Below are 27,740 nucleotides of genomic sequence, written 5' to 3' on the forward strand. Positions count from 1 at the left end.
AATCTTGCAGATAGTTTACCAGAATATCAAATATTAGGGAAGTTCTGAGCATTCACAGCTGGAGATGCCTACGTACTTCTACTCCCAAGAACAATTACTAGGAAAAAACAAATTAGAGGTTTATGGCATTATTTTAGTGAAAGCTTTTCTGGACTAGATCCTACTGCATTAGACACATGGGGGTAGATCCTCTGTTGGTAGGAAGACATATACGCATGCATACAGTATAGAGGGGGGAAATGTCATAAGCAGTGGCGGGGGGAGCCCATGAAAGCAAGAAATGCAAGGGTTTCTCTGGGAAGAGGGAATGAATAGTAACCCACTGTGAAAAAAAAAAACCTGTTAATCTATTACATGGTTTTTTTCTTGGTATTCGGAACATAACAGGATTTCGGGTGTCCTGAAGTGAATAGATTTTTTTTTTTGCCAATGATCACATTTGTAGACCCTTTAGAATCTCCCTGAACCAATTGACTTCAGCCCTAGTTTACCCCAAATTCTGCCACTCCCATCCACAACCTACCATGTTCTTTGTCTAAGTGTTCTAAAAATCAAACTTTTGTAACCTTATTCTCACTTATCTACGAAATGGGAAAAGCAGTGACTGACCTTAAAGATACATTAAGACAATGACAGGGGCTGTAAGTAAAACAATAAGAAGCAAACACAATAACATGTTCAATACTGTCGAGAAGATTGACATGTCAGCACAAGAAGCACACATCTCCAAGGGCTGATATATTGAACTAGCTGGATTACATGCATCTCAAACTTTAGAGTGTCTTTTTAATGGAAAATTCCAGAATCCAACAATACTTTAAAAGTGTTTGGATGCTAGGATCCAAAGATTCCAGGCACAACCAGAAACATATTCTCCATCATTTCATAAATAAAAATGGACTCACTTGCCATATCCAAGATCATATCAAGGAATACTGCTCAAGCAGCCCCAGCCCGGCCTCACATTGTTGAGGGGTGCACTCCATTTATTTATTCTAAATCATATTATTTTCCTTGCCCACTGCTCTGTTTTAAAAGGTACTGTTTGTTCTTTAATTCAAAGATAAACTGGAGGGAAACTCCTCATAATTCTATGACTGGCTGTTACCGCTAAAACAAGACACATTAAGAGGTTGTGATCTAGAACATCTTAACGGCCATGTGTATGAATAGGCATATGAATATAGCAATTCTAGAGACTCCAGGGAAAGAGTTGCATGATATGTGAAAAAGAAGATAGGTTTGGTGATTCTCCCTTTTGGCTGCAGCCTTTTGGGTAGAATGGGAACTGGAAAAAACCCAGTGCATACACAAACGCCACATAAAGCCCTTTGGATCTTGGTCACTATGATTAATTCTATTAAATACTGAAAAATCAGTGTTACTAGATTTCATCCTGGTATGTGTTGAGCAAAACATGCTGTCTTGGGTCTTAAATTGTTCATTTTCCCCCTTACTAGGGTTGACAGCTGGCTTCTAAAGTGCAGTCAATAGCAGTGGACTCTAGTGATCTTTGGAGTTTGCCAAACACCCCCCAAATGCATTTTTCAACATCACACTTAATGTGCAACAGACCTCTTAATGCCTCTGCCTACAGCATGAGAGTTCTTATGCAAAATTGACCTGCAACACAGTGCCCTCTGGTGCACAGAAAAAAAAAGCAAAAAGAAAATATTTTTTTACAATACAACACAGACTACAAACATCTTCTCAAACACCCTTTCAAGAACGAGTAGCTACCAGCATGTAAATGTAGGACACCAATACACAGAAAGTCCTTTACGATGGATCTGACAGCTCAAAGCTAAAATGGAATTGGAAAGTTTAGCAAAATAATCTGAAGCAAATAGGTGACCACCTGGTCAAATCCTGGTCACAAACTATACAACTGATAGAAATTTCTAATCTGATTCACTTTGTATAGTGTGCCAAGAACAATAATTTAAAAAACAGATACAAAGAACGTATCTTCTTTTTCTGTTGTGCCATCCTCTCCTTTTTTAGGTCAAGATTCTTTAATTTAACTTTACAGACAGACTAGGATTCTTGGTCCAGTAACACCTTAAAGACCAACTAGACTTCCAAGTTATACGCTTTTGAGAGTCAAAGCTTGTTTATCAGATGGACTCAAATCTTGCTCTTCTACTACAGACCAACATAGCTACCCATCTGAGACTAGGATTCATGTATAATTTATTATTAATAAGCACACAGAATGTTTTAATGTATATACTTTAAACTCTATCTTATTCATTTTTCAATCTATCCAACAGGCTACATCTATAATATACCCATTTTCTAAAGGAGAAACTGAGCCTGAGAGTTTAATGCTTGGCAAGGGCATTTCTCCCAGGGGCTCCTGTATCTTTAAGAGATGCATGACAACAGGAAATCCAAAGTGAAGCTTTTCCAATAATTTTGTTTCTGTGCCAGGAAAAGCATAACCAGCTATGCCTATCATGCAGCTATTCACGTTACAGGACTTTCTTGGCCAATTAAAAACAGACAAACAAAAAACTTGGTGATCCTAACATTCTTTTCACCTTATATGAGTACACTGAAAGACAGCAATAAAATAATTGTTTATCATAAAGATCGATAAAAGATTTTGCACACTGAAATATGGTCCAGAAATTACTAATGGTGTTTTAACATGGGCCCAATCTGGCACAGTGCAGTTTGTTCCAACTGGAAACCCCTTTGCAAGGATTCATAAGAGGTCTTTATAAAAGATACATTGACCATCTATATGCCAGGCATATGTTCCTCCTGCAGATCTGATCATCTGCAATTTAGGAAAAGAAGTCAAAGGGATTTGGATGTCACTGGAAGTTAATCATCTAGCTAATGGTGAAGAATTCGGTCAGTAGTTACCAGAAATCAGCTCCTTAATCTGTCACCAACATTGCTTTCAAAAAGGTTACAGAGACACTCTTCAGAGTCCACAGTGCTGAAAAGGATATAGCTTTGGAATGGAGACAGACCCACATATCATTTTTTTAAACCTAAGAAGCCTTATGTTATTTATACTCAGCAGCTGCAGATTATATCTCTGCAATTGCCTCCATTTTCGCTTCATACCTGTAAATCTTGTATCTTGTGCTAAACCCTTGTCGGCTTCTTTCCACAAAATCAGTGTATTCCGGGGAACGATGGAAGGGTCCCTTATCAGAGAGGAGCCAGTCGAAGGGGCTTGTGGCATGCTGATCTGAAGCAGCAGCGACCGCTAAAACCCAGCAATGAAGACTCAGGGCTATCCACTCCCATAGAGCCATCAGAGAGAACAATTCAGCACCAGCACTGCATCGCCATATCATGCTTCCGCTGGGGACTTAGAGTCTTCATTCTCTTAGCTGTCCCTTAACACCTAGACACAAGACAGAAGTAATTATGTCAGTGACACTTGGGAAACAGATCAGAATTTTACTTTCATTTTTGCTTCCCTTTAAAGAGACAGCGGGCAAAGGGACTAGAGGTAGGCGAGAAGAATACAGGGGAAAGATAGGGTCTCATGCATTCTCCTCTCCTGCCCCCTTTATCCGCTCTTGTTCTTGCAACTGCTTGAGTGAACACATGGCTGAATGAGTATAAATGTTATTGCGCACAAATATATGTGTGTTACTGTGCACAGCAATGTGCAAGTTTGTGTCATTCCAAGTGTAACCTCTAATACATCTGAACTCTTCAAGGTACTCTCTTAGGGACTTGTATCAAAGAAAATAAGAGGCAGTCACGGGAACATATATGGATACTCAAATAGACATTAAATGCATTTAGATACATAAAGGTATGAGTTTCAATTGTATAATACTCAAGTCACTCTTACAGTCCACAAACTGCGCTGCTTGACGTTCTTTGTACTGAGGAGAAACTCTAGCTTGAGATATTCCACATTGTAGGCCCCAGATAAAATATATAACAAAGACAGCTACAATACAACTACAAAATTATTATTTTATTTTTTTATTTATTTACTTAAATTTATAGTCCGCCCTCCCCAATCAAGTGGGCTCAGGGCGGATCACAACAATTTAAAACACACTACACAATTCATCGGCAGTAGCCATTAAAAATATAAAAATACATATTCATTTAAAACATATATTACCACCATATAAATACTGCCATAACAATAGAAACATAGCAGCACATTATACATTCACCTATCACCGTCTGTAGAGCAGATTACAGCAATCATATAAAAATGTGAGATGTCTTTGGGCGGGAGGGCACAAAATCTCACCCCCCCCACTAGGGGGGAGGGGCACCGCCCAGCATCACCCATATGCTTGGCGGAACAGCTCTGTCTTGCAGGCCCGGCAAAATGATAACAAGTCCTGCCGGGCCCTGGTCTCACAAGACAACATTAAATTCTGAAAATTTGTCTCTATTCCTTGCCGACCTTTATGAACCTGTACAGATCCTATAAAGGATATCTTTAAAGTGTTAGCTGACTCAGAAGCTTCCTCAGTTTCTTCTCAGGAGATGAAATCCCTGGAGCAGCTTTATCCTACACACCTAAGGTCTTTAAAGGCAAGACACACTGCTGGAAGCTGGTACAAAAGTTACACAAACATTTGTGAAATTGTAATCTAATAGATGGGAAGAGAAAGGCAAGGTCATAAAGGAGAGTCTCTGATAATTTAGCATATACTGTCCACATTAATGTGCCCTGTCCACAGTTTGTAAAATATACAACGTGTAAGGGCCAGTACAAAGCCATTTAAGTAAGAAGTGGCTTGCTGCTCTCAGAATTCTATCAAAACTAATCTGCAATATTTCTACTATGTTTGCAATAGAGTAGATTGATTTTGGTGATTTGTAACGTTAGTCACACAACAACACTTGCCAATGCTGCAATATGAAACGATAATAAACTGACAATGGACGTTCATCTGTTGAACCCCTCCGTATTAGTGCTAATGAAATCCCTTGCCCCCCAAAATTTGGCTTACATCCTCCATCATCTTGTTTTTTAAAGATCTATTAAAAGATGGAAAGAAAAGGTGTGCAATCTCTGAGCTTGTCTGAACAAGCTTCAGGAACCTTCCCAAAAGTTCCAGTGGGGAATGTAATTCTGGTTCTAGATGAAATTAAAATTGGAAGGAGGAAGACGATAGAAAAGAAAATAATGCCAAATAAAGGATTTTTTGTGCATTTTAAATCTTCAGTCATTTATTACATTCAAAGACCATTCATTAACAGAGCAATTCAAGGAGTATACACACACACACAATAAAAAGTATAGTTAAAAATTTATAAAATTTAAAAGTAGAAATATAATTCATTGAATCGGCACTGTACCTTGGTAGGTTCTGGCAGCTGCACAGAATCTCACGACTGTGTCTGAAATTCCAGGCTCAAGGTAAGTTAGAAGAAAGGAGGTGTACCATTCCTCCATTCTTACATTTTAAATCCTGAACCTTATATTGCCTTAATCTAGTTGTTAATACACAAAAAAGAGTAACTGTGATTTATCCTTAAAATATCCATCAGCGGGCATAGCTGAAAACAATGTTCTAGAGAACATTGCCGTACTTACTGTTCCTGCACTGTTTTAAAACAAATAGTCATCCCACCTTACTTCTCTTGGCTTCTCAGATGTTGTCCTGTAATGTTTTCAATCCTATATTTTGTACTGTTCCATCAAGATTTCTGTCTACAGTTTATGTTGCCATTTTCCCATATTCTGTAGGGGCTGCCCTGGGATGAATATTAGGCTCCCTTTTTTAGTTTTATTATCCACTCATTTGTTCTCCAAAAACAATCTTACATGACTACAGTTATATTCTTGAACATCATCTCTTGCCTTTCTCTCTTCTCTGTTCTCTCTCAAGAGATGATGGGCCATTTTCTTAAATTTTAAAATCCAGCAAAACTAATCTTCTCTCTTTCTTCTCCATCATTTTCAACAGGACTTTCTCTTGATCATGTTGTATATTCTCCAAAAGCTTGGGTTTTAGGATTCCCCCCCATTCTTTCTCTTTTCTTTCTTCCATATGTCTATGATTTTGTAAAGTCCTGCCTTTTTCAGCTGCTAAATTTATCAAGAAACTGCTCTTTTTTCTGTTTGGACATGACCCATGTTTCACTTTATTCACTTATTTTATACTGCATAACTAACATATCATTCTTTTTGTTCCCATTTGGCCCTCTTAGACCATGTAGCTCCTAGTTTTCCACTGGAAGTACACTCCTGGGGCAGGAGGCGAAAAACCTTTGAGAGTGGGCTGGGGAAAGCTGGGGAGGGCTGGGAGGAGCTCCCTGCCCTGTGCCAGCCAGCAACATCCCCACAGGAGATGTTGGGACTCGGAGCCCTCCCTAGGCTCTGCTCCCAAATAGGAATTTTCCAAGCCAGAGGTGGCAACTCTGCTTTTACTTGTGGAGGTGCCATGAATGCCAATGGAGGGAGGAGGACCTGGAGGGAGCGACACCATCACTATCCACATCCAGAGATGGCAGATTGTGTTCCCAGCTGGTGTACAGTAGCAGGCCACCCGAAAACCCTGCAATTTCAGCAACTATACAGTAACACCAACCTCCAGTGCAAGCACAGTACAATGCCGTATCAATTAGAAGCACAGAAGTGGTTTATTTTATTTTATTTTTAACAATGCAGTGGTTTTCTTAACTTGAAATTGGAACAGCGTGGTATTTATTTAATAAAGTCTGGCAGTGTGATAGTCTTTTCTCTAGTGATTCCATTTATGAAGAAAAACTTCCTACTAATTCACACTTAAATAGGGCACTACCAATTATAATCATTTCTAGCAGGCCACTGCTGTGAACTTTAACTTGGCAGTGAATGCCACTTTTGACATCAACAGCTTTAGCGGCACACGTTTTCTAAACAGAAGAGCTTTTTCCTTGAAAAAGATAAAATAGCTATACCATACCTACATGTTTCCTTATTTTTAGCCCATTATTAAAAATGCATCACTATTCAATAACTAGGCTTATTACACTTCCTCTAGATGGGAGATTAATAATCTAAAAAGACCCAGGGATAGGAAGTAAGCAGATGGGCTGCACGTAACTGATTGACTCCAGCAGGGATCCATAGTACGTATGAAGAAGGCTCATCATAAAAGTGAGTATATTTGTATTCTGGAAATGCAGCAAAAGAAACAGTTAAGCTTTCTTGCTGCCTAAAGAGCAAAGACTAAACAATTTACCGTTTAGCTCAGATCCTCTGGTCCAGTGATTTTCAGACTTTATACCTTCAGAGAACCATTCCACATGGAGGCTGTGTCCACACCTTTCTGGCTATTATTTTGGCATTGTACTATTGCAGTCATTTACAACTCAACTGTCTTGCCCTCGGGAGAAACCAGCTGCAAATTATTTCTATAGCTCCATAATAATATGGTGCAGATGCAGGCTCAGTTTTCTGTCATAAAACCTCTGTTCATAGGCTCCAAAACTTTCAGGCAGGTGTTGGTCATGCTTATTGAACCTCATTATTGCTGTGATGTCAATACAAATCTGTAGCATGGTTCTGCAGATAAGCTTTGAGACAAGTGCCAAAAGGCACTGCAAACTGCACCGAGATGCAGTTCCTAGCAACAACTTTAATGAGGTAAGTAAATATTTAAGAATTTGTTGCCAACACACCTGGAGAAAAAAGTCCTCTCTCTTTGATAGTCAATGTGTAGAAATGGACAGGTGAAGCTTTCATGGTATGGAGGTAAATAACATTACCTAGAAAATAACATTCCATTAAATCTCCATTTGCTGGGGGTAAAGTGTAGATGACTGGGAAAGGCAATGGCAAACCACCCCGTAAAAAGTCTGCCAAGAAAACGTCGTGATGCGACATCCCCCCATGGGTCAGTAATGACTCGGTGCTTGCACAGGGGACTACCTTTACCAAGCTATGAAGAGCTGGAAAATTGTAAATAGGTTGCAAAGAAGAAATCTTTAACTAAGCCTTTTGTACTTGGAATGCAGGCTCTTGTTCCAATAGGGCTGTCAGGTCCCCAATTCTGTTGGGAGAATTCCTTCCCAGCAGCTTTGGTTCTTCACCGCCACTTGGCACATTGGGAGGGAGGAGAATGGGGGGAGAAATAAGAATTGTATTGATACGGATATTGGGTTGGGTTTGATATATGAGCCGCTCTGTAGCCACCTTCTTGCACTGAATTTTGTTTTAAATATATTTTAATATGTTTTAATGTGATTTTGTTACTTCTTGTTACTTGCTCTGAGCCCACTTACAGGGAGAACAGGCCATAAGTCCAATGAAATAAATAAAATAATAATAAAATACTGCAATGTCACTTTCAGTGTAAAACTGGGGGGGGGGGGGTCCTAGAGCATTACATTAGCACAATTAAGGTTGCTAAATTCCTGGAGATTTAGGGGTGAAGGTTAGGGAGGGTGGGGTTGGTGGAGGGGAGGTACCTTTATTGGATATAATGCCATACAGCCCACCCCACCAAATGAGCTACTTTCTACAGGGGAACTGATCTCTGAAGTCAGGATATCAGTTGTATTTCTGTACGATCTCCAGACCCCATCTGGAGGCTGGCAGCCATAAGCGAATTGAAGGTGACATTTGGGATTCACATGAAGATGTGTGTGATCACATAAAGGGAAATAAAAACGTATGCCTATAAACAATGAAAAATAAATGAAAAATCTATTTGTAGAAAACATAACACAATTATGCTCCAGATATACGTCAAAATGTAACTGAATCTGATCACTATTTGCAAGAAATCCTAAATAGAAAAAAAATACATGAGACCTGGTAAGCATCACAGAGAACTAACACACATCCAAAACATATTACAGCTACTAGCAAAGCACATTTCAAAATATCTTCTTCAGATAATTAAAATGTCCTTGTCTCCAGATATGTGAAATAAGCTTGTTATTCTTCTACTTGAGGCCACCCAGGAATTCAAAATGCTAAAGATAACCAGTTTTCTCTCTCAGGTCCGTATACTGCAACCTTACCCTCTAAAGCCGCTGTTCTCTCCAGGGGAACTAATCTCTGAAAGAACACCAGGCCCCACCAGGACTTTGGCAACCCTGGCTCTTTGACATGTCACTTCTGAGTCTTTTGAGCACTGTTCCTCAATATGGCGCCTGCCCCATGCTTCTGAAAAAATGGTCAACATCCTTACCTCAGTTAAGGATCCCAGGTTCCCCTGTGGTGGTGGGGGATCCCCCACTCTCACTCTCCTCCCCCACCACCATTCACCTGGTTGGCAAGGAGGGCAAGTGAGGGAACAGGCCTCCCAGGCCACGTTCCCATGGTGGCACAATGATGTCACTCCCAGGAGTGACATCATCACACTGCCCCAAGAGCATTCCCATGCATTATAGCAAGCCAATTTGGGCTCCTGGGGCTGCATGATGACATCATTTCCTGGAAATGACCTCATCATTCTGCCCAGCGAGAGTACGCACATGGGGAGCAACAAAAGCGTGAGTGCTGGGTCCCCCCTCCTGCCAGAAGGTTAAGGGGACCTAGCAACCCTATCTTTAGTGGAGATTTTTTCCCCAGAAGAACAAATAAACTACAAGCCTCCCTGAGGTACAGGCCTCATGCTAGAAGTGTAGTATAGTATGCCTTTTCTTCCAGCTGAGGGAAACTTTCTATAATTTTGAGAAGTAGGTTTGTTTTCCTATGTAAACTTTCCCCTCAGCTGCTAGATGTTTTTATGGTAGTGAGTTAAAGGCTTTGGGATTTGTGCCATGAGTAGGGTTGTCAGGTCCCCCGGAGCCCAAACTGGGGAATTGGGGTGGTTGGGGAGCCCTTACCCTGTGCACACCAAAAGTTAAAGAACAGAACAGCAGCCCAGATCTCCCAACATTCAAAGGAGACGCCTGGCTGAACACATAAATTCAAGCTAGTTATGGCTTCAGATTTTGATTTTAATTCCCTGTAATGCTTTCAAGTACAAATAGGTTTTCATTAACTAGCTACAGGTTAGAATTTTTCACACACACACACACACACAGGATTCCACTCACACCATAGTCAGACTAAAGAGTGTGAAGGCTGCTTCTTCTCTTCTCTCCCAGAGGTAGAACTAAATCATTCTACCACACTAAGCGGGCAGAATTATACTCGCTGCCATGTTTCCATCCAATTTCCCAGCTTGGGATGGTGCCTGGATGCAAGGGCAGCATTCCCATAGGTTCAGGCTGTTTTACCTTTCAAGGACAGGAAAGCCTCTTATTCATCACAGAGAGATAAATGTGAGTCTTTGGTTGATGGTAATTGTGAACGAGGCTGTCTACAAGCAGTGAACTGCCTCCTACTGCTCTAGAAGATACACAATAGTGCATTTCAAAAGAAAATTGATAGTGGAAACCAAACTGACTTCCACCAAAGCTTGTCAGTCATTAAAAGGGTTGCCAGTTCCCCTTAATTAAAAAAAAAACTGGGAATGGGAATCCTGAAAGGGTAGGAGGAGGTGCTGGTCTTTGTGCATGAGCTCTTCAGTAGGCCCCAGTGACATCTCTTCCAATATGACTCAGGGCCAAGCTACAAGTGCCGAATGACACTTGAACAGCAAGTGTATTTCTCCCTGTTCACTTGCCCTCCACTCAATCCACTTGCTGTTCAAGTGTCATTTGTCACTTGTAGCTTGGCCCTCAGAAGCAACAAAGTCTCACCAAAATAAATTACTAGACTCCTGTAATTTAGACAATGACATATTTTTGTGAAAGATATGTGCAGAGCAGAGCACTCTGCTCTGCAGGACAGCTTTGGGATTTTATAGACTTTAATTTTTAATAATTTGTTAATTTCCACAATCTACTCCATTATTATTTCCCAAACATCCTACAATATAGTTGCCAGTGGTGACATTCTTTTCCTTACTTAAACAAAATGAGTCTATAATATCCTCACTCATGCTGGCAGAGCACAGAGCTTAAATGACAGGTTTTGTGTTTGCCTTCACCAGGAAATTCTTGCCCTACCTCAGAGAAGAAACATTAAACTTTTAAAATTAACTTCTCATAAAAAGATTGTCATTTTCTAAAGTACAACAATAGGTAGAGTTTACTCTTACGTGTGCTTATTAACTCAAAAAATGTTCCAGACCATTAAATTATAATGAAGACTAATGGGGCTCTCTCTTTTTTGTTTAAATCTGTACAGTTAACACCATAAAAATTGATTACTGTGTGTTTGCTGCATTTTCTAATAGCTTTCTTTCCTAAACCCTGGAATGTATTATGCAAAATAATATAACCCTAGAAATAACCTTGTAGGCTTTAGAACAGGGTAGTATATATTAAACAAGATATGTGCACAGTTTTTCATGAAATAAACCATGCATTAAAAATAAAACAAACTAGTACAATGTATAAACTTAATACCTATAAAAAGAGAATTAGTTTATGACATTTTAGATATAGCATTAATATAATTCAGAACTGTAATGGAAACATATCTTTTTTTTTTTTTTTTTAGAAAAAATCATTAATCCAATCTGATTATCATTCCCCTTGCTAGGTGATTAAATACACATAATCTGAATCTAAAAGAAATTTTCCAGGTTCTTTGCGATGTTCATTCCCACTAAAAATAAAAGTATTGAGTATATAACACACACACAGTATGAATTCTACACTTTGTACAGAAATGTAGTATCCATAAAAAATTCCACATTGGAGGCTGTATAAATCAGGATCCAGAGAAGCAGACACTCTAGTCCACCGTGTATCCTGAATTTCCCGTGGGTTTCCCTTTCATATCATTCCCCTCCAGAGACCAAAACTTCTCTTTGTACTTCTGTAAGTTCAAAAAGCAGCGTAGGGTTTTAGAACGAGAATACAATTACCAGCAGATGAATAGGTGAACCAACTCCTCTGAAAGGCATCACGTTTGAAGTGTTGTGAGATACTTTATAAATATACATACAGAACTTTGATGTCTTCAATGCTACATGAACACAATTACTTCTTACTAATTACTGCTTACTAATAGGGATAGAGAAGGTAGAGAAAGATGTATTTTTCTCCCTTTCTCACAATACAAGAACTCGTGGGCACTCAATGGAATTGCTGAGCAGTCAGGTTAGAATGGATAAAAGGAATTACTTCTTCACCCAAAAAGTGATTAACACATGGAATTCACTGCCACAGGAGGTGGTGGCAGCTTCAAGCATAGACAGCTCCAAGAGGAGATTGGATAAACATATGGAGCAAAGGTCCATCAGTGGCTATTAGCCACAAGGTATAGACAGAACTCTCTGTCTAGGGCAGTGATGCTCTGTATTCTTGGGGTTTGGGGGGGCAATCAGTGGGAAGGCTTCTAGTATCCCTTCCCCACTGGCAGACCTCCTGATGACACCTGGGATTTTGGTCACTGTGTGACACAGAGTGTTGGACTGGATGGGCCATTGGCCTGATCCAACATGGCTTCTCTTATGTTCTTATGTTCATAACGTAACATTTCCAGGAGTATTTCCGGGTTATTTTTTTTGGTTGGCGCATCCCTACTTCCCAGTCACGAGTTACAAAGATGGATGGATTTTGTTCATGCCACCCTCCAAATCTTGGTACTCAGTTCAACCTTCCCCTTTGCTTTTGCACTTGGCCATCACAGAAACAAAAGGCAGCACACCTGCAGAGGAAGTAGGACCACACCTAATTCAACCATGACAATTGGAGTTCAGTAAGCATCCCAGGAGAATCTTGACCCTGTCTAGTGCCAGCACTCAAGCCATTAATGCAGGACTCCAAGTCATTAACCAGTGTGCTTTCTGGAAATTGCACCTGTTGCAATTAACATTTCCCTTACCTTAACACGGGATCCATGTCCATGTGTAGAAATCCTCTGTTTCATTTTCCACCTTGGATTATTTGCCAAGTTGTATAAATTAAATAGTCTGCCAAAGTCCTATTTCAAGACTAAGACTGAATTAACATACACCCTTCCCCACCATTTCCTCCTTTATCTTATTTGGAATTATTGCTAGGACCATGGACTACCTTTCCTCCCCTTTGATCAGTAGTTGCACACTGACTCCTGCCTTTTATTCTTTACCGCTTTCCAAACCTGAAAATAAATTAATCTTTTGATTTTGTTTCTGTCTCTTAACCTGTCAATGAGGACAGAATCATTTCCTCAAAGTGAGCTTTTACTGTGTGTGCTTTTTTTGCCTTCCCAAGGTTATCTTTAACTTGAAAACTTTTTGGTGTCCCATCTGAACACAATGACTCACTAGTTGCTAATTGGTCATTTGGCTTTTCACCTTGCTGTTTAGACCATCATTTGGACCTTCAAAAATTGATAGTGATAGCTTTCTTGCTTCCTCTCCCTTACTTTATCTCTTTAGCCCCCTGCCTCCACTCTTGAGTAGAGCAATTTACGTAGCAGTTGGGTGCCTGGAATAATTGGCCTTTTAGTGGCTTCTGGTATTTAATATTGACTCCAAGTGCTTGATATTATTCTGCTTTCTTGACCTTTTCTAATTCTTCAGCTCAGGTATTTATATGATTCCAAATAATCATCTCTATGGGACACACTGCCTAGATGTGAAAGGTTTTAGCTAGGTGTTGAATCCAGAGCAGTAACTTTTTAGGCTTGGAGTGAGGGGTAACAGAAAGAACTTTAAACTTGGGTTGTTGTAGTGTGGCTTGGGGCTTGAACTGGAAAGTGGGCAGTATTATTTCTGGATGATGTGCTCAAGGTCTTTTCATCATACACTAACATATGCTGCAATCACCAAGTGATAATATTCGTGTATGACTCAGGCCATCCTCAGAATGTTCCCATGGATTAATCTAATGGCAACATAAAACCAGAATATAAGATCTTGCACAGTAAAAGATATCAACTATAGGTCTCCCAAAAGTAAAATATTAAAATGGAATTGGTCAAAATGTAATCATATTTTATGCCCTGCGTATGATCTTTACAGAAGCACCTGGTTTAATGAATCCCACTTGTGTAAACAAAAGATTAGTGGACTAACTGGGCATTGTTCTAAACTAGCAGTTCTAATCCTTATAAGTTTTGTATTTTTCCCATTAGGTAGTCAAGACAGTAGTTTCATAAGAAGGAATTTATTGATGCCAGCAACATGGTCTCCATTCTTTGGGCTTAGCAGAGCTTGTAAAATGTTATTTTTATCATGTTCACAGAAGAAAAATACTTCCTCTGTTTTTAAATTTTCTGCCTCTGGGGACTGTGAGGCAACCCAAGGAAGGAAATCTTTTCAGCTTTAGCTCAAAAACAGGTTTGCTAAAGTGTGACCAATATTCCAAATTAATTAAGAATGAAAATACTGGCATCATGAGTCTCCTCTTGCACTAGGGGAAAAAGTCAAGGCAGCCATACACTCTTAGCAATGGTAGTAAGATTAACTTGCACATGTCAGCTATTTAAACTCCGGGCAGCCCATACAGAAATTCTTCAGCAATTCTACTTCCTCCCTGTTTCTCCCAAGCATGATTCAATGTTCCCAGAAGTGGGGGAAGAACTATAGTAGGATAATGGAGGGCTTGTTGAACTTTAAAGGAATGAGAAATTGATAGGTTCATGCATTACTACTAAACAACATTAAGCATGGATTTGGCTAAGAGCTGTTAAGGTTTGAATTTTATTAGTTCCTTTTTAAACCCATCTATATTACTAGCCATCACCACAGTTTGCTCTAACGAATTCCATAAGTTATTTGTGTTGTGTGGCAGACTTATTTTGCCTGTCCTTTAACTGTTGCCAATCAATTAATTGGGTTGTCCCATGTTCTAAACTTAGTTGAGAGTTAAAAATAAATCTATCTTGTCCATACCTTTTGCAATTTTATAGCTCCTCCATTAGTTTAGAAAAAAACTAAGGTCTGCTTTCGATGAATTCTTGTGTCAGTGTTTGTATTATCTGATGACTATCAGGCCTTTTTTTCAGCTGGAACACGGTGGAATGGAGTTCCGGAACCTCTTGAAAATGGTCACATGGCTAGTGGCCCCGCCCCCTGATCTCCAGACAGGGGGGAGTTTAGATTGCCCTCCGCGCCGTCGAGCGGCGCGGAGGGCAATCTAAACGCTCCTCTGTCTGGAGATCAGGGGGCGGGGCCACTAGCCATGTGACCATTTTCTCCGAGGGCAACCCACTGAGTGTCCACCACCTCTTTTCCCAGAAAAAAGCCCTGATGGCTATAAAGATGAAGCAAGGAAAAGAATGACCAAATACTAGAATAACTTAGAAATTTTACTTAAAACCAAATTTCTGTGGGCAGAGTTCAAGAAATATTCCAATCCCTGCTTTAGAATTTGCTTTCAATAAATTTACTGCAACAGGATTTTTGCAAAAGACAATAACTGATCGCATGCCATTAGTACAACAGAGAAGCCTTCAAAGCATAAATACTAACACATACTAACACACAGCACAGAGAGAGAGAGAAACAAGAGGTAAGTTGAACTAGACTCTCAGCAGGCTGTCACATCTCCAACAATTTCAAAGTAAATCTGAAATTTAGGGCCAAATTTAGAGCCCAGGCTCAACTTGATTCTCTCTCCGCATAGCTACACCATAGCTATGAATACTCTTTTTTAAAAAAAGGAGAACCCAATTGAACTGGCAACTGTGACATAGGAGGACGAAGACCTCTTGCTTTCCCCTCTGTGCTATTCTTTCCTCCTTTTTGGCTGCTCCACATGTAAAGAGAACTTTAAAAACTGTTACATCTAGGATGAAATGCCAGGAAATGTTTAGCAAAGAAAAAAGAGTTGGTAGGATATGGGTTTCGTCAATTAAACCATTGTAATCTGTCTCAAGCCTCTTCTACTTTTAAATATAATTAATCTGACAAATAATCTCTTTAAATCTTTTAAAATCATTATTCAGGTGCGTACTTCTGCTTTTCACCGTTGAAAAGCATAAAGGAAGGAGCGATTTAGCAGATATTCTGACGGTGAAATCTTCCCACCAGATGAGTTAGCAAATGTTTAGACCAAAGGTGATCACCCACGTATGTATTTCTGTGCACAGCTTTTCCACTTTCTGCCAGTAATTGTGCTAGCCCCTCTAGCTTGATCATATAAGCCTTACAGGGTTCCTCCATGCAGTTGTGCCTGTGGACATTTTTAGGATTTTGAGAGCAGGGAATGGGTGCCACCACAAAATGAAGAACCAGGCCAATTAGCAAATACTTGCCATAAGGCCAATCAGAAAATGTTGTACAGTTGCAATTCAAGCATTACTCCTACATTGTTCTGCTATGAACTATATTCCTACTCTAATGGGGTGGAATGCCTGGATTGGCTCTTTGTCTTGGAAAAGAAGCAAAGAGACGCCAAGAAACCCACTGGCAAGTACCTGCTGATATTACAAGTAGTGGGCTCTTGTTTATTAGCTAATCTGTTCTCTTCTTTGAGATTATATTTCCTTGTCTGCACATGGGGGATGTTTTGTTTGACAATCTGCAAAGACAGATACTTCAGGGTGAGAAAATGAGGCACAGGCTAACCATGCTGCAGTCTCCTCTGCAGCCATGATAAGCAATATACTTGCTGTGAGAGGAAAGGGGCAACATTTTGCTTCTACATTCTGGAAGGAGGGCAGAATGCTGTAGAGCATAGTTGAAGCATATTGGCAAGTGTTCTCCATCACCACAACAAAAGGCAAGGCCAAACAAATAAGATGTGAAAGACCGATAATGGGAGAGGCCCTGTCTTTCCTTGTCAGAGATTAGAGAGAATGAGATTTCTAATATCTCTCAATATTGTATGGCAGTCATACTATTTCCTGTCTTCCAAATCCCCCTCCCTAAATTATACTAGTTCCCAGTAAGAAAGAATACAGGCACCAGAATTTTGGACTAGATGAGCTTTTGATCAGATTCAACAGAATGTTCATGAATAGTATGGAAGAATAACAACTCAGCAAAAGTTTGGAAAATGAAAATAAACTATTACAGGAGATACAGAGCCTGAAGGGAACAACCATGGGAGTGGAAAGGCTCACATAATAGGAAAGATAGGATAGAGATGAGTCAGCTTTGTTCAGCAAGGCAAGATACAATTTACCTCTCAAGAACAAAGAGATACGCTGGTTGCACAACTTACCCATACCATCATGTTAACTGTCAGCAATCTCAACTTGGAGCAAATAACGTATACAGAATAACAGTGCAATCCAATGAGATGGCCTTTTCTTTAGCATTTCAAATAGTTTGATAGCCAACATTTCCACAATGGGTACCAATGGCTAGAAAATGCATATACAAAAACGCATTTTCGGCTTTTGATGTCTTCTGGGGGTTGCTTGACATGCCCCAACTGCTGGATGGGGACTGCAGAGAAACTGAATGCTGCCAGCAAAGGAAAACAATCTGTATTATGCAGTTAGCTGGCAGCAAGCAGCCTCCGCTATAGATATACATAAAAAGCTTTTGTTAAATTAGGATCCATTTTTGTTTTAATTTTCTTTAAATGATTTTTCTTTATTATAGTTACGTCACGCATTCGTTTTCTTTTTTCTTTATTCATTTCCCTTTATTTCAAAGGGAAACACATTTCTGCCTGCAACTTTTTATTTTTCTATCTCCTGGGGATGAAAATCTCAGGGATGGTACCTGTCTCCTTAGGGATCCTGCCTGCAAAGTTTCAGTGTCTTCTTGTTTTATAGGCGATTAAAAATTTTGATTGATGAACTGTCAGATACAGCTGTTTGGCTATCAACAAAACCAGCTAGTGGGCACAAATAATATATAATAGCAGGGTCCTCTGCATAATTGCACCAGTTCAGGCCTAAAATGGGGGGTGGAGGAGGAGTTAGCCTGGCTTGCAGAAAAATACTGAAATAAATGTTATAGTTATACAGTGTTCAAGATGTTCAAGCATTACCTTCCTGGATGCCTCCTCTCTCACGTTCACTGCATTATTCTTTAAAAACAGATCTCCGCCTCCAGCTTTCTTTACTGGTAAACAGAAGTTCGCCGTTATTCCCAACCTACTGAAGCAAATAGTATTTCTCTCTCTGTATGTAAACATCTACACTACTTTTAAATGAACCCAAAGACACTGAAATATCTTAGATCCACCCTCACCCTTGATCTTTTACATTTCATCTGGTCTGGCTATTGTCCATGTGACGCATTACTGGTTGCAGTGCATATACATTAAGATATTAAGATACACACTGTGTAGCACCAAGAAAAAGGCAAGTGCTGCTTTTGCCTCCCCATCCCCAGTCTACAGCACTGCCTGCCTGTATGCCCGTGTGCGCAAGCAAAACATTTACTCTGTGCCTACCAAGTACAGCCTGAGAAAGAGCAGCCTAACAAACAGCACAACATTTTTGTGGGAAGATCTGTGTGTAACTGTGCTTATTAGTAAAGGTTTCTGACTTTACACATTTGCTCCTCACCCTTCCCTCCCTTGGAGCTCCTTGAACTCTAAGCCACACAGGTGTCAGAATAATAGTCAGATCAGAAGGTTTTTTACTATTGCCAACTGTTATGTCTGGATGTGATGGTTGTTTGACACAATGGATGTTGGGGGAAAAACTGATACTGAGTTCAAGATGGGCATTGTCTTACTTACCCATCTTACTTGCTAAAGCTTACTTGCTTTAACCATGCTCAACATTTTAATTTTAAAATAAGCACTATCTTCCTAAAAGTCTCCAGTTTCTGGAAAAGTGAGCTTTAACTATCAAAAGTTCATACATTGGAAATCTAGTTGGTCTTCAAGCCCAACCCAGATCTTGTACCTTAACCCTATTGTTGGTGTTGCTAGATGTTATATGACTGAGGAAAATAGGGAATGACAAAAAAACTGTTCTTTCAAGTGTTGCATTTTTTTCCCTCTCTTGAAAAACTATCTGTGTCATTTTTACATAATTCCAGCCACACAACTGGCTTCATGTTATGTTTCTTTATTAACTCTGTTTAAACCAAAGTAGAAGGGAGGGATAACATGAACTATGACATAAGATGCAAGGACTACTGAAGCTCAGACAAGAAATTGCTAGGGAAACTTAGGTGAAACATTACTTCTTGATCTCTTGATTTAAAAAACAGCCACGCTTGGCCAACCCTCTCACCAAACCACACAGGTGCTTGTATTTAAGGGTTGCAAAGTATGGCCACAGTTCATGAAACAGGATATTGAGTGGCATCATCATCAATAAACTAGCTGGAACATAAGACATGGAAACTTTTTCTAAAAAATCTAGAAGCACAACTAGCATGAATAAAATCAAATTTTACTTTTGAAACTGGATTCATTTGTCCAACTGGTGTTGGGTACCAGAAGGTGTCTTTTTGCTGAACATAGCTGGAAAATCATAGGGTTAACCTGACAAGTGAATATTTTCAAAATTTACATAAATCTTGAGGTACATTAATAATAGAAGGTGGCACCAGCATGTGGGAAAATGAGTATTTTCTCAATAGGAGCTCAAGACCAAGATCCAAGTGAGGCGCATGCACACATAGTACATGTGTGCTATGTATCTGGTGGTTTTGTCACAATAGTTTCTGCTGCCAAAAAGACAGACCATTTTTAAAAAGCAGCTCCTCTGGTCAGCAGAGAAGTGTTTCAATAAAAGCAGCAGGTGAAGCTATGACTGAGTCTATGTTCCTTGAAAAAACATTTCATGAAAGTTCGGTGTTTTTTGGTCACTCAGATAGAAGACTGAGGTTATAAACTCTTTGCTTCATGAGTAATTTTGCATGAATCACTGTTGACCTTGTCTCTTAAAGGTTAGCTGGCATCCTTCAGGTTGGAATCTCAAACACACCTACTCTAAATGAAATCAATGGCAGAAACCAGTTAACTCCTCTAGAGGTATGATATTTTCGCCTGCCAGAAATTTATCCCAGGAGCCTAATTTTAGACAGATCTGTGATTAGTTTCAAAGTAAGAAAAAGAACGGCAAAACTTATAGCTTAGCATCCTTTCAATGCAACTGGCTTCAGTCTCCGTTCCATATTGTGTCATGGAGTGGCTTTGTTCAAATCTGTCCCTTGTTTTAAAATTTTCCACTGAGAACAGTGAACGTTTTCATCTTCTGTGAAGTCCTAAAAGCATATAGATAAAAGTATATGAAAAATGTGTCACAGACCAGTGATGGCCAATTGCTGGCCCAGAGGTCAGTCCAACCCACCAAATTGTTCTTTCTATTCAAGATACAATACATTTTTGCCTATAGTTTCAGGCAAAGCATACTTTGCTTTCACAGCCCTATTTCTTTGGATTTTGTATGTAATACTTCTGTAATGAGCAATTATATATGTATATGTGTGTGTATATGTATATGTGTGTGTGTACTCAGAATCCTACTCGGGTCTACTCAGTGGGAGTCTACTTTACTGCAATGAACATATTCATTCAATTGGAGTATCATTGTCCCATCCTAGACTTCTCTAAGCTTTGATGGACTTAGGAAGATGTAACACAGCTTAGGATGACAGCCAGTGTAGTGTAGTAGTTAGAGTGTCAAGCTGGGATCTGGGAGACCAAGGTTCAAATCCTCTTTCTGCCACTGAAGCTTGCTCAGTGTCCTTGGGCCAGTCTTATATACTCATCCTAGCCTTGTCATTGCAAGAATAAAATGGAGACAAGGGGAATGATGTAAGTTACTGTGAGTCCCCATTGAAGAGAAAGATGGGGTATAAATGAAGTGATAAATAAAAATGGCACTGTCAAGATGCTTTTTAAAAAAAATCCTTCATTTCCCCCCTTCTCTGTTTCCTCATTTTTTTCCTCTACTTTTGCTTCTCTTCAGATCTCCTCCCCTTCTCTTCTGTTTCCTTCATTTTTCCCCTTCCTACTGTAGTTTCTTACTCCCAGATTTACCTTCCCTACCACTGCTCTTCACCAGCTCTAGATACACCATCCTTCTCCCTTCTTCACTGTTCCCTGTACTTCATCTTTCTCCTTAGTTCACTACAAAAGAGGTAATTCTTGTTCTATGTTTGAAAAAATGGAGCGGGGGAGAGGAAAATGGTGACAATTTTTTTAAAAGTGTAAACTGCTCCAGGAGGGACAATTTGTGTGGCAAAATATACTTCAAGCTCCTGAAGTGCTGTCTGGTGAATAGAAGTAGGCTTTTGCGTATATAAAAGCAGGCCATCGCTGTCAGAAGTTGTATTACTGTTAATGTTCCCAAGTTTGTTTGGGAAGAGACTTTGGTCTTCTTTACAGGTATTTATTTCAATTCTTAACAACCTTCTTGGCAGATCATGCAATATATGAAAGTTCTCTCTCTCTTGCAAGATCTTGCAATATATGAAAGTTTTCTCTCTGAGTATCTACTCAGACTCGCATCAACTCTCCAGGGTCTCAGGTAGAAGGATCTGAAAATTCTTTCACATCACCTGCTACGTGATTAATTTGGCAAGAGATAAATGAAGAGCAGATGCTCTACCACTGAGCCACGTCATCTGACCATTCTGGCCCCATATTAATGCAGGAAGCCAATTCCAGTGCTTCCAAACCAACAAGGCACAAGCTTTGCTATCCATGTTATCTGTCTAATCCTTCATTCCAACAGGTTATTTGCTTCCTATCATAGAACCCGTACTATTATCGGGCAGAGACAAGAATGCCAAAAATCAATATAGGTGAATGATTAACCCAACTGCTGACCCATTTTAGAAGAATGTTAGCTCTGGTTTGTATCCAACTATGTGCCGCCAGAGAATGAATGGTAGTTAAGTATTTTTAAGAAGGGGCAGCAATTTCTGCTTCAGTAGAAAGTGGAAATCAATGGAAATAGGTGTCCTTCGTTAAGAAAACTTGTGTCCTTAAATCTTTGGAATACATAGTTGGATGCAGACCATTATTTAGCAACAGCTTTTAAGCACCTCCCCCCCCCCCTCCACTATATGATAAGCATCTTGAGTCTGGAACTTTTAAAAGTTCATTTATATAATCATAAACTTTTAGTGAGCCTGAAGGTCAGAACTTTCAGTTCGCTGAGTAAACATTCAGTTTTTGACAAGGCCATCTGAATATAATTGTATCTCAAGAAGAAAGTAAATGCAACTTGATTTGGTTGAGATAACGTTGTCAAGTGGATCGTGTTGTCTACAGGCTATGATTTCCACAAGTTGTTCTTGATTCCCTGTACTATCTTTATAAATATATATGAATGCATTCTAATTCACTCATCTTCATGTGGAAAAAAACAATGATTGCTTTTCTAGTTTCATGTAAGTGGAGTGGTTGAGAAATTCTTGACCTAAGTCAAAATCTAACTTCATTCTATTTTGGGCTAAGAATCATTTTGATTCTAATGGAAGAAAATAGTCTGTTACATGCATACCAATCAAGAAGAGGCAGGTGGAATGAAACAGAAGTAGTTCTGGCCTCATAATTTGTGGTCTGCCAGGTGGATTACAGCCCAATAACTGTGTGTTGTGGGCTTCTAGATGACCCCATCTGAGTTTATGTATTATCTGACCAGCAATAGAGACATTGTGATCCAGGTAGACAATGAGTTCAGTTTGGTGGGCTTTCAAGTATCAGGGGCTACATTAACTGTTTACTCAGTGCATCTGAGCCATGTGTACTCTTCATTGAATACTTTCTGACACATTGCCCATTGAGAAATATCTCTATTTATAATGTAGCATGGTTGACAACATTACCAATTTTTAGTTTCAAAATTCATATTTGGCAGGTAAGTTCAAATGCTCTGATCGCTCTGATCTAAAAAACAAGACACAAACATTGACTGCCGAATGTCCTCTTATTCTATGAGAGGATGTCTGAACTACAGAGGAACCTCAACTTTTATTTATTATGATACTTCAGCTTTTAAAAAAGGACTCGGAATTTTGGGATAGAAGCTCTGCTGAAGTGCAGTAAGTCACTCCAAAGTAGACATGGGCATGATCTGAATTACGATTTCAAACCCCCCCCCCCCCAATTTTGGTGTTTGCGCCATCGTGACTCAGCTAATCGGTTCAGTTCATGGCAACCGATCCAGCAGTCGGGGGTTTGCTTGTTTGGGACTTGATCGGATATATCGGTTTCTGTTCAGAATTGCAGACACTCTTGCGCCAGTAATTTATTCCCGGGGCAATGGAGCCAGGGGAATGAGCTGTGTTTGCCCTCCTTCTGTCGCCCTCAAAACACAAATGGAAGCCCAGCTTTCCTTGATTAGCAGGCTTCCTTCCAACCACGGAGCAGCAACCCAGGGGAGGGAGGGGGAAGGGGGTATTCTGAAGCCATGGGCTCAAAGGAAAGGCAAAAGGCAGCGCGGGAGGCTGGGAGGCCACTAGCGCCATTCCTCTTTCCCCAGGACAAGGGGCGTGTGGGCAAGCCAGCCGCCCCTTGTCCTGGAGAAAGGCAAAAGCCAGTGCGGGTGGCTGGTAGGCTGCCTGCGCCGTTTGTCTTTCCCCAGGACAAGGGGCGCACGGTCAAGCCAGCCGCCCCTTGTCCTGGGGAGAGGCAAAAGGCAGCGCGGGAGGTTGGAAGGCCGCCCACACCGTTCATCTTTCCCCAGGGCAAGGGGTGCGTGGGCAAACCAGCCACCCCTTGTCCTGGGGAAAGGCAAAAGGCAGTGTGGGTGGCTGGGAGGCTGCCCGCACCGTTCGTCTTTCCCCAGGACAAGGGGCGCGTGGGCAAGCCGGCCACCCCTTGTCCTAGGGAAAGGCAAAAGGCAGTGTGGGTGGCTGGGAGGCCGCCCACGCCGTTCGTCTTTCCCCAGGACAAGGGGCACGCAGGCAAGCCAGCCGCCCCTTGTCTTGCGGGGCAGGTGAACGGCGCGGGCAGCTGCCAAGCCACTTGCACTGCCGCCAGCTCTGCAGCACACCGGGACAGCCGGCTTGCTGCGTGGGCGGGGGGGGGGGCGACCCAGGAGCACGCATGTGCAAGAGCCTGACTACGGTTGCCCTGGGCACTGGCAACTGTAGATCCAGCCCTGGGAATGTCCCCTCCCTGAGGGGAGGCGGCTCGTTGCCATGTTAAAACTCCCCTCCCTCTACTCTAAGTGTGTGTGTGTGTGTGAGAGAGAGAGAGAGAGAATATCCCCTCCCTCCCCCTGCCCTCCAGGCTGTCAGAGTGTGGAAAATAACTCTGGCAAGATTCAGACATTGTCAGATCATTCTAATCTAAATGACAGCTAATTCATATGATCATCCAAGGTTGCAAGGTTGCATCAGTCAGATGTGCTGAGTGCAAAGGTAAATGCTGATTGGATGTAAGTTATATAAATGTACTATGTGTACTGTGTATTGTGTGCCTGCATAGGTATCAGAGTCTGGCGAAGCACTTTGCCGCTCTGAGTTGTAAAGGCTATTGGACTGTGTATATATATCTCTGTAAATAAATCTGTATATAGTTCACCTTACTTGGTGTGGTCTCTGCTGCATCTAACCTGCTAGCCAGTAAGCTGCTAGAAAGCTTTGCATCACAGGCCTGGCGGCCGCTGCCACCAACCACTGTTCCTATATCGCTGGAAACAGCTGGGCACCCTCCCACTTTGGCCTTCCCGATTCCGGATCGGAAATGGGACTTGATCAGTTAGAATCGGTGGCCTGGGTTCGGCAGCGGCCAGGTTCCATGAACGGCTTAATCGGTATTTTTGGGGGGATCGTGCCCATCTCTACTCCAAAGACACAAAGCGAAGGAAAGAGTTTCATTAGCAATTTCCAGTTCTTGTGAGAAAAAGAAAAACACCACTGAAGAAAAGATCCTTTGGATGTTGCCCTCGCTTCTCTAAAAACAAAGGGAGTGCCAGAGTGGAGCAGTAGTTAATGGAACTAGGGGCCAAGCTACAAGTGCCGAATGACACTTGAACAGCAAGTGTATTTCTCCCTGTTCACTTGCCCTCCACTCAATCCACTTGCCGTTCAAGTGTCATTTGTCACTTGTAGCTTGGCCCTAAGAGAGCCAGACTCAAATACCTCAGCAGTCATACTCTCCTTCAACCCAACTTACCACAAAGGATTGTGGACATGAAATGGAAGCGTGAACTATGTGTGCTGTCCTCCTGAGCTCTTTCATGAAAGGATGGGATAAATTTGTAATGGAAAACAGAATCAATTTTTAAAAGAAATGTGTACATCTCTGAAGGGAGTAGCAATGGATTCTTTACCCTTTGGGACAGATTTGGGTACAACCTTCCACCCCTTTTAAAGGCAGAACAGTATCTAAAGGAACTAGATAAAATATTTATAGCTTCAGCAAATTTTAACACAGTAGTACTATTCCTAATCACCTTTGATTTATTATTGAGTGATGTTTGGTTGCACGCGAAATGCCATTACAATACTAGCAGTGCAAAGCTGATCACTGGCTGAACATGAGTCAGCAGTGTGACTTGGCTGTTAAAAAAGCTAATGTAATCTTGGGCTGCATTAACAGACATACAATGTCCAGATCACAGGAAGTAATAGTGGAATGTCGTTACATGTGACGTTGGCACAGTTATCTATGTACCTCACTATAAGCACTCAGATGGTGGCCTCAAACTATAAAGATCAATTTGCATTGGATGATCATTAAATACATTTTTAGAATGATCCTTTTATACTAACATGAGATGCAGCAAGGAAAAAAATCAATGGTTTCCTAGTATAAGGAATGCGCAAAACCCTTATCAAAATTCCATTAGCATGCCTCAAAATGTTTCAGGATGTTTCACCAAAGATGTCAGGAACCTGTTCACCTGAGGTTCTTTGACCATACCTATTCACAAAAAATTTAGGACATCCTGACTAAAATGTATCCTCTGGGATGTACCACAGAGTAAGTTCTCTGTGACCAAATCCAGGGGGTCCCATCTCTCCCAAAATCCCTTTACAAGGATTGCCTAGCAGGGTAGAAACTATCCAAAATCTTGGCCTTCCCCCCTCACTTCATGAGGATTCTTTCAAAACTCATTAGTACCCCCAGCCTCTTCAGACCAGAGTAATATCACTCAAGCATTCAGGCCTATACAGTTATTATTGAGTTTACTGAATAACTCCAGTTTAGAACCTCACCCGTTTCAGTAAATACAGAACAATAAAAACATGAATAACTATCAAACATCAATAAAAGCCTCTTCTATTTAGATGAGAAACAAAACATTAAAATATTTCTAACATTTCTGTTCTACCATAATTGGAAGTTTCCTAATCTAACTCTAATCCAGGCTATAATAACATAATGGACAACATTGCTCCAGGATTTCTGACCCTGCTGGAAAATAAGAAAGGCCTTACGAATGAATAATTTCTGAGGTGTAATTTTGCTTTGGGACTCTAGTGTCACTTGGAGATTTCGGACTGGCCAATGGGGAAATTAGTTTTGACGTTGCCCCTTCCAAGTGTTTTGTTAATTACTGGAAGTGAATAAGGCAGGAAATGTATAATTATCTGTCAAGACAGATGTTCTTAAATGATTGCTAATTAGCTGGGCGCTTTATCAGGTTGTAGCCTCATCAGGGAGATAAAAAGTGCATTACCTTGGAAGAGACAATGGATATAAGGCAACCCACGGGGACACTTTTGTGATTTCCTAGAGTGTGGTTCATCTAACATGTTCTCATGGTAGTATTTGTGGCCAGTCTGTAATTTACACATTGCTGATAAGTCATAATGTATCCAACAGTAGCTTCTTTTATCACAGGAAGAACCTCTGAATCATGTTGAATTTTGCTTTAGGTTAAAACCAGTGGCAACCCACGAATACAGATAGGTATGAACAGCAATATGAACCAAAAAAAGCCACGAACAGCCCAATCTGCTGTTCGAGAACAAGCTGTTCGTGAGGCCCCATTCAAACGAACAAGTGGTTCTTGCAAGCCTCGTTCATTGCTGTTCATCAAGCCAGACAGTCTTGCACCTGCAATCAATTCACTTGGCAACATAGGCAGGGATTGTCTGAACTCTGTCTGAACTCGTGCTGTTGCCCTGGAAACCCCAATCTAAGCCCAATTTAGCTTAAAAGGCAGGTCTTCCTTTCAAGTGTGGATTTGTTGCAACAAGGGAGCAAAGAGCAGGGGGGAGGGGGGCTCCCGGCTCTGGTTTTGCAGACAATGAGGGTGTGTTTAGGAGGGCTTTTATGTTAGCGAGGTTCAATCTCTTTCCCTCAGCAGTGGTCACAGGCAGATACGGGGGTATTCCGTATAGGGATAGACTGTGTGACTGTACTCTGAGGGAACCCGATTCAATCTCACATATTCTTTTTCGCTGCCCCAAATATTCTGTTATGCGCAGTTTATTGATTCGTCCTCTTTTTCCTGTGCAGAGGGATTTTTTGGATAAGGATCTAAAATTTTTCTTAGCTGACAAGAGTCCAGCAATAACTCTATCCGTTGCTGAATTCCTGGCTTATGTGTGGAAGTCAAGAGTAACATTTTATAAAGCCCCCTATGACTGTGCTGTATCCTGAGATAATTTTGCTGTCTGGGGACACGATTGTGCTGCCCTGTGAATTTATTTCACAACATTTCTCCTGTTTTGTCTGTATTATTTATGCCAATAAAGGTTGCTGTGTCTGACAATGAGGGAGAGACAATTGCTGTTGGCATTTTGAGAGAGAGGCATTGGAGCTTGAATTTTCCTTGTGTGTGGTGGGATATGGATCTATCCCTTCAGGTTCCAGGGCTGCTGCCAGGCTCTGGGGCCAAGCTATTATTTATTATTGGTACTTTTCCTGGTGCCTGCTCAGGTCAGGTTTCTGGGAGTGGTACAATAGGGATCTTGACCAAACTTGGATAATGGCTGGAGGAGAGCCTGCTGGCCCCCATGAACAGCCAACCATGAACATGTTTGTGAACAGGGTCATGTTTGTGGTTTTTCGTGAGTCCCTGTTTGTGGATG

At 40.8% G+C, this 27,740-nt stretch overlaps 1 protein-coding gene across 1 annotated transcript in view; it reads right to left on the reverse strand.

Annotated features, from left to right (window-relative positions):
- Positions 1-27,740, reverse strand: part of BRINP3 (BMP/retinoic acid inducible neural specific 3) — a 396,972-nt gene that overhangs the window by 361,338 nt on the left and 7,894 nt on the right. The window contains exon 2 of the mRNA XM_054979213.1: positions 3,082-3,367. Within this exon, the coding sequence (XP_054835188.1) occupies positions 3,082-3,317 (236 nt within the window). The 5' untranslated portion in view covers positions 3,318-3,367. The remainder of the gene's footprint in view (positions 1-3,081; positions 3,368-27,740) is intronic.

This window comes from Eublepharis macularius, chromosome 5 (assembly GCF_028583425.1).
Source record: "Eublepharis macularius isolate TG4126 chromosome 5, MPM_Emac_v1.0, whole genome shotgun sequence".
Taxonomy (NCBI): Eukaryota; Metazoa; Chordata; class Lepidosauria; order Squamata; family Eublepharidae; genus Eublepharis; species Eublepharis macularius.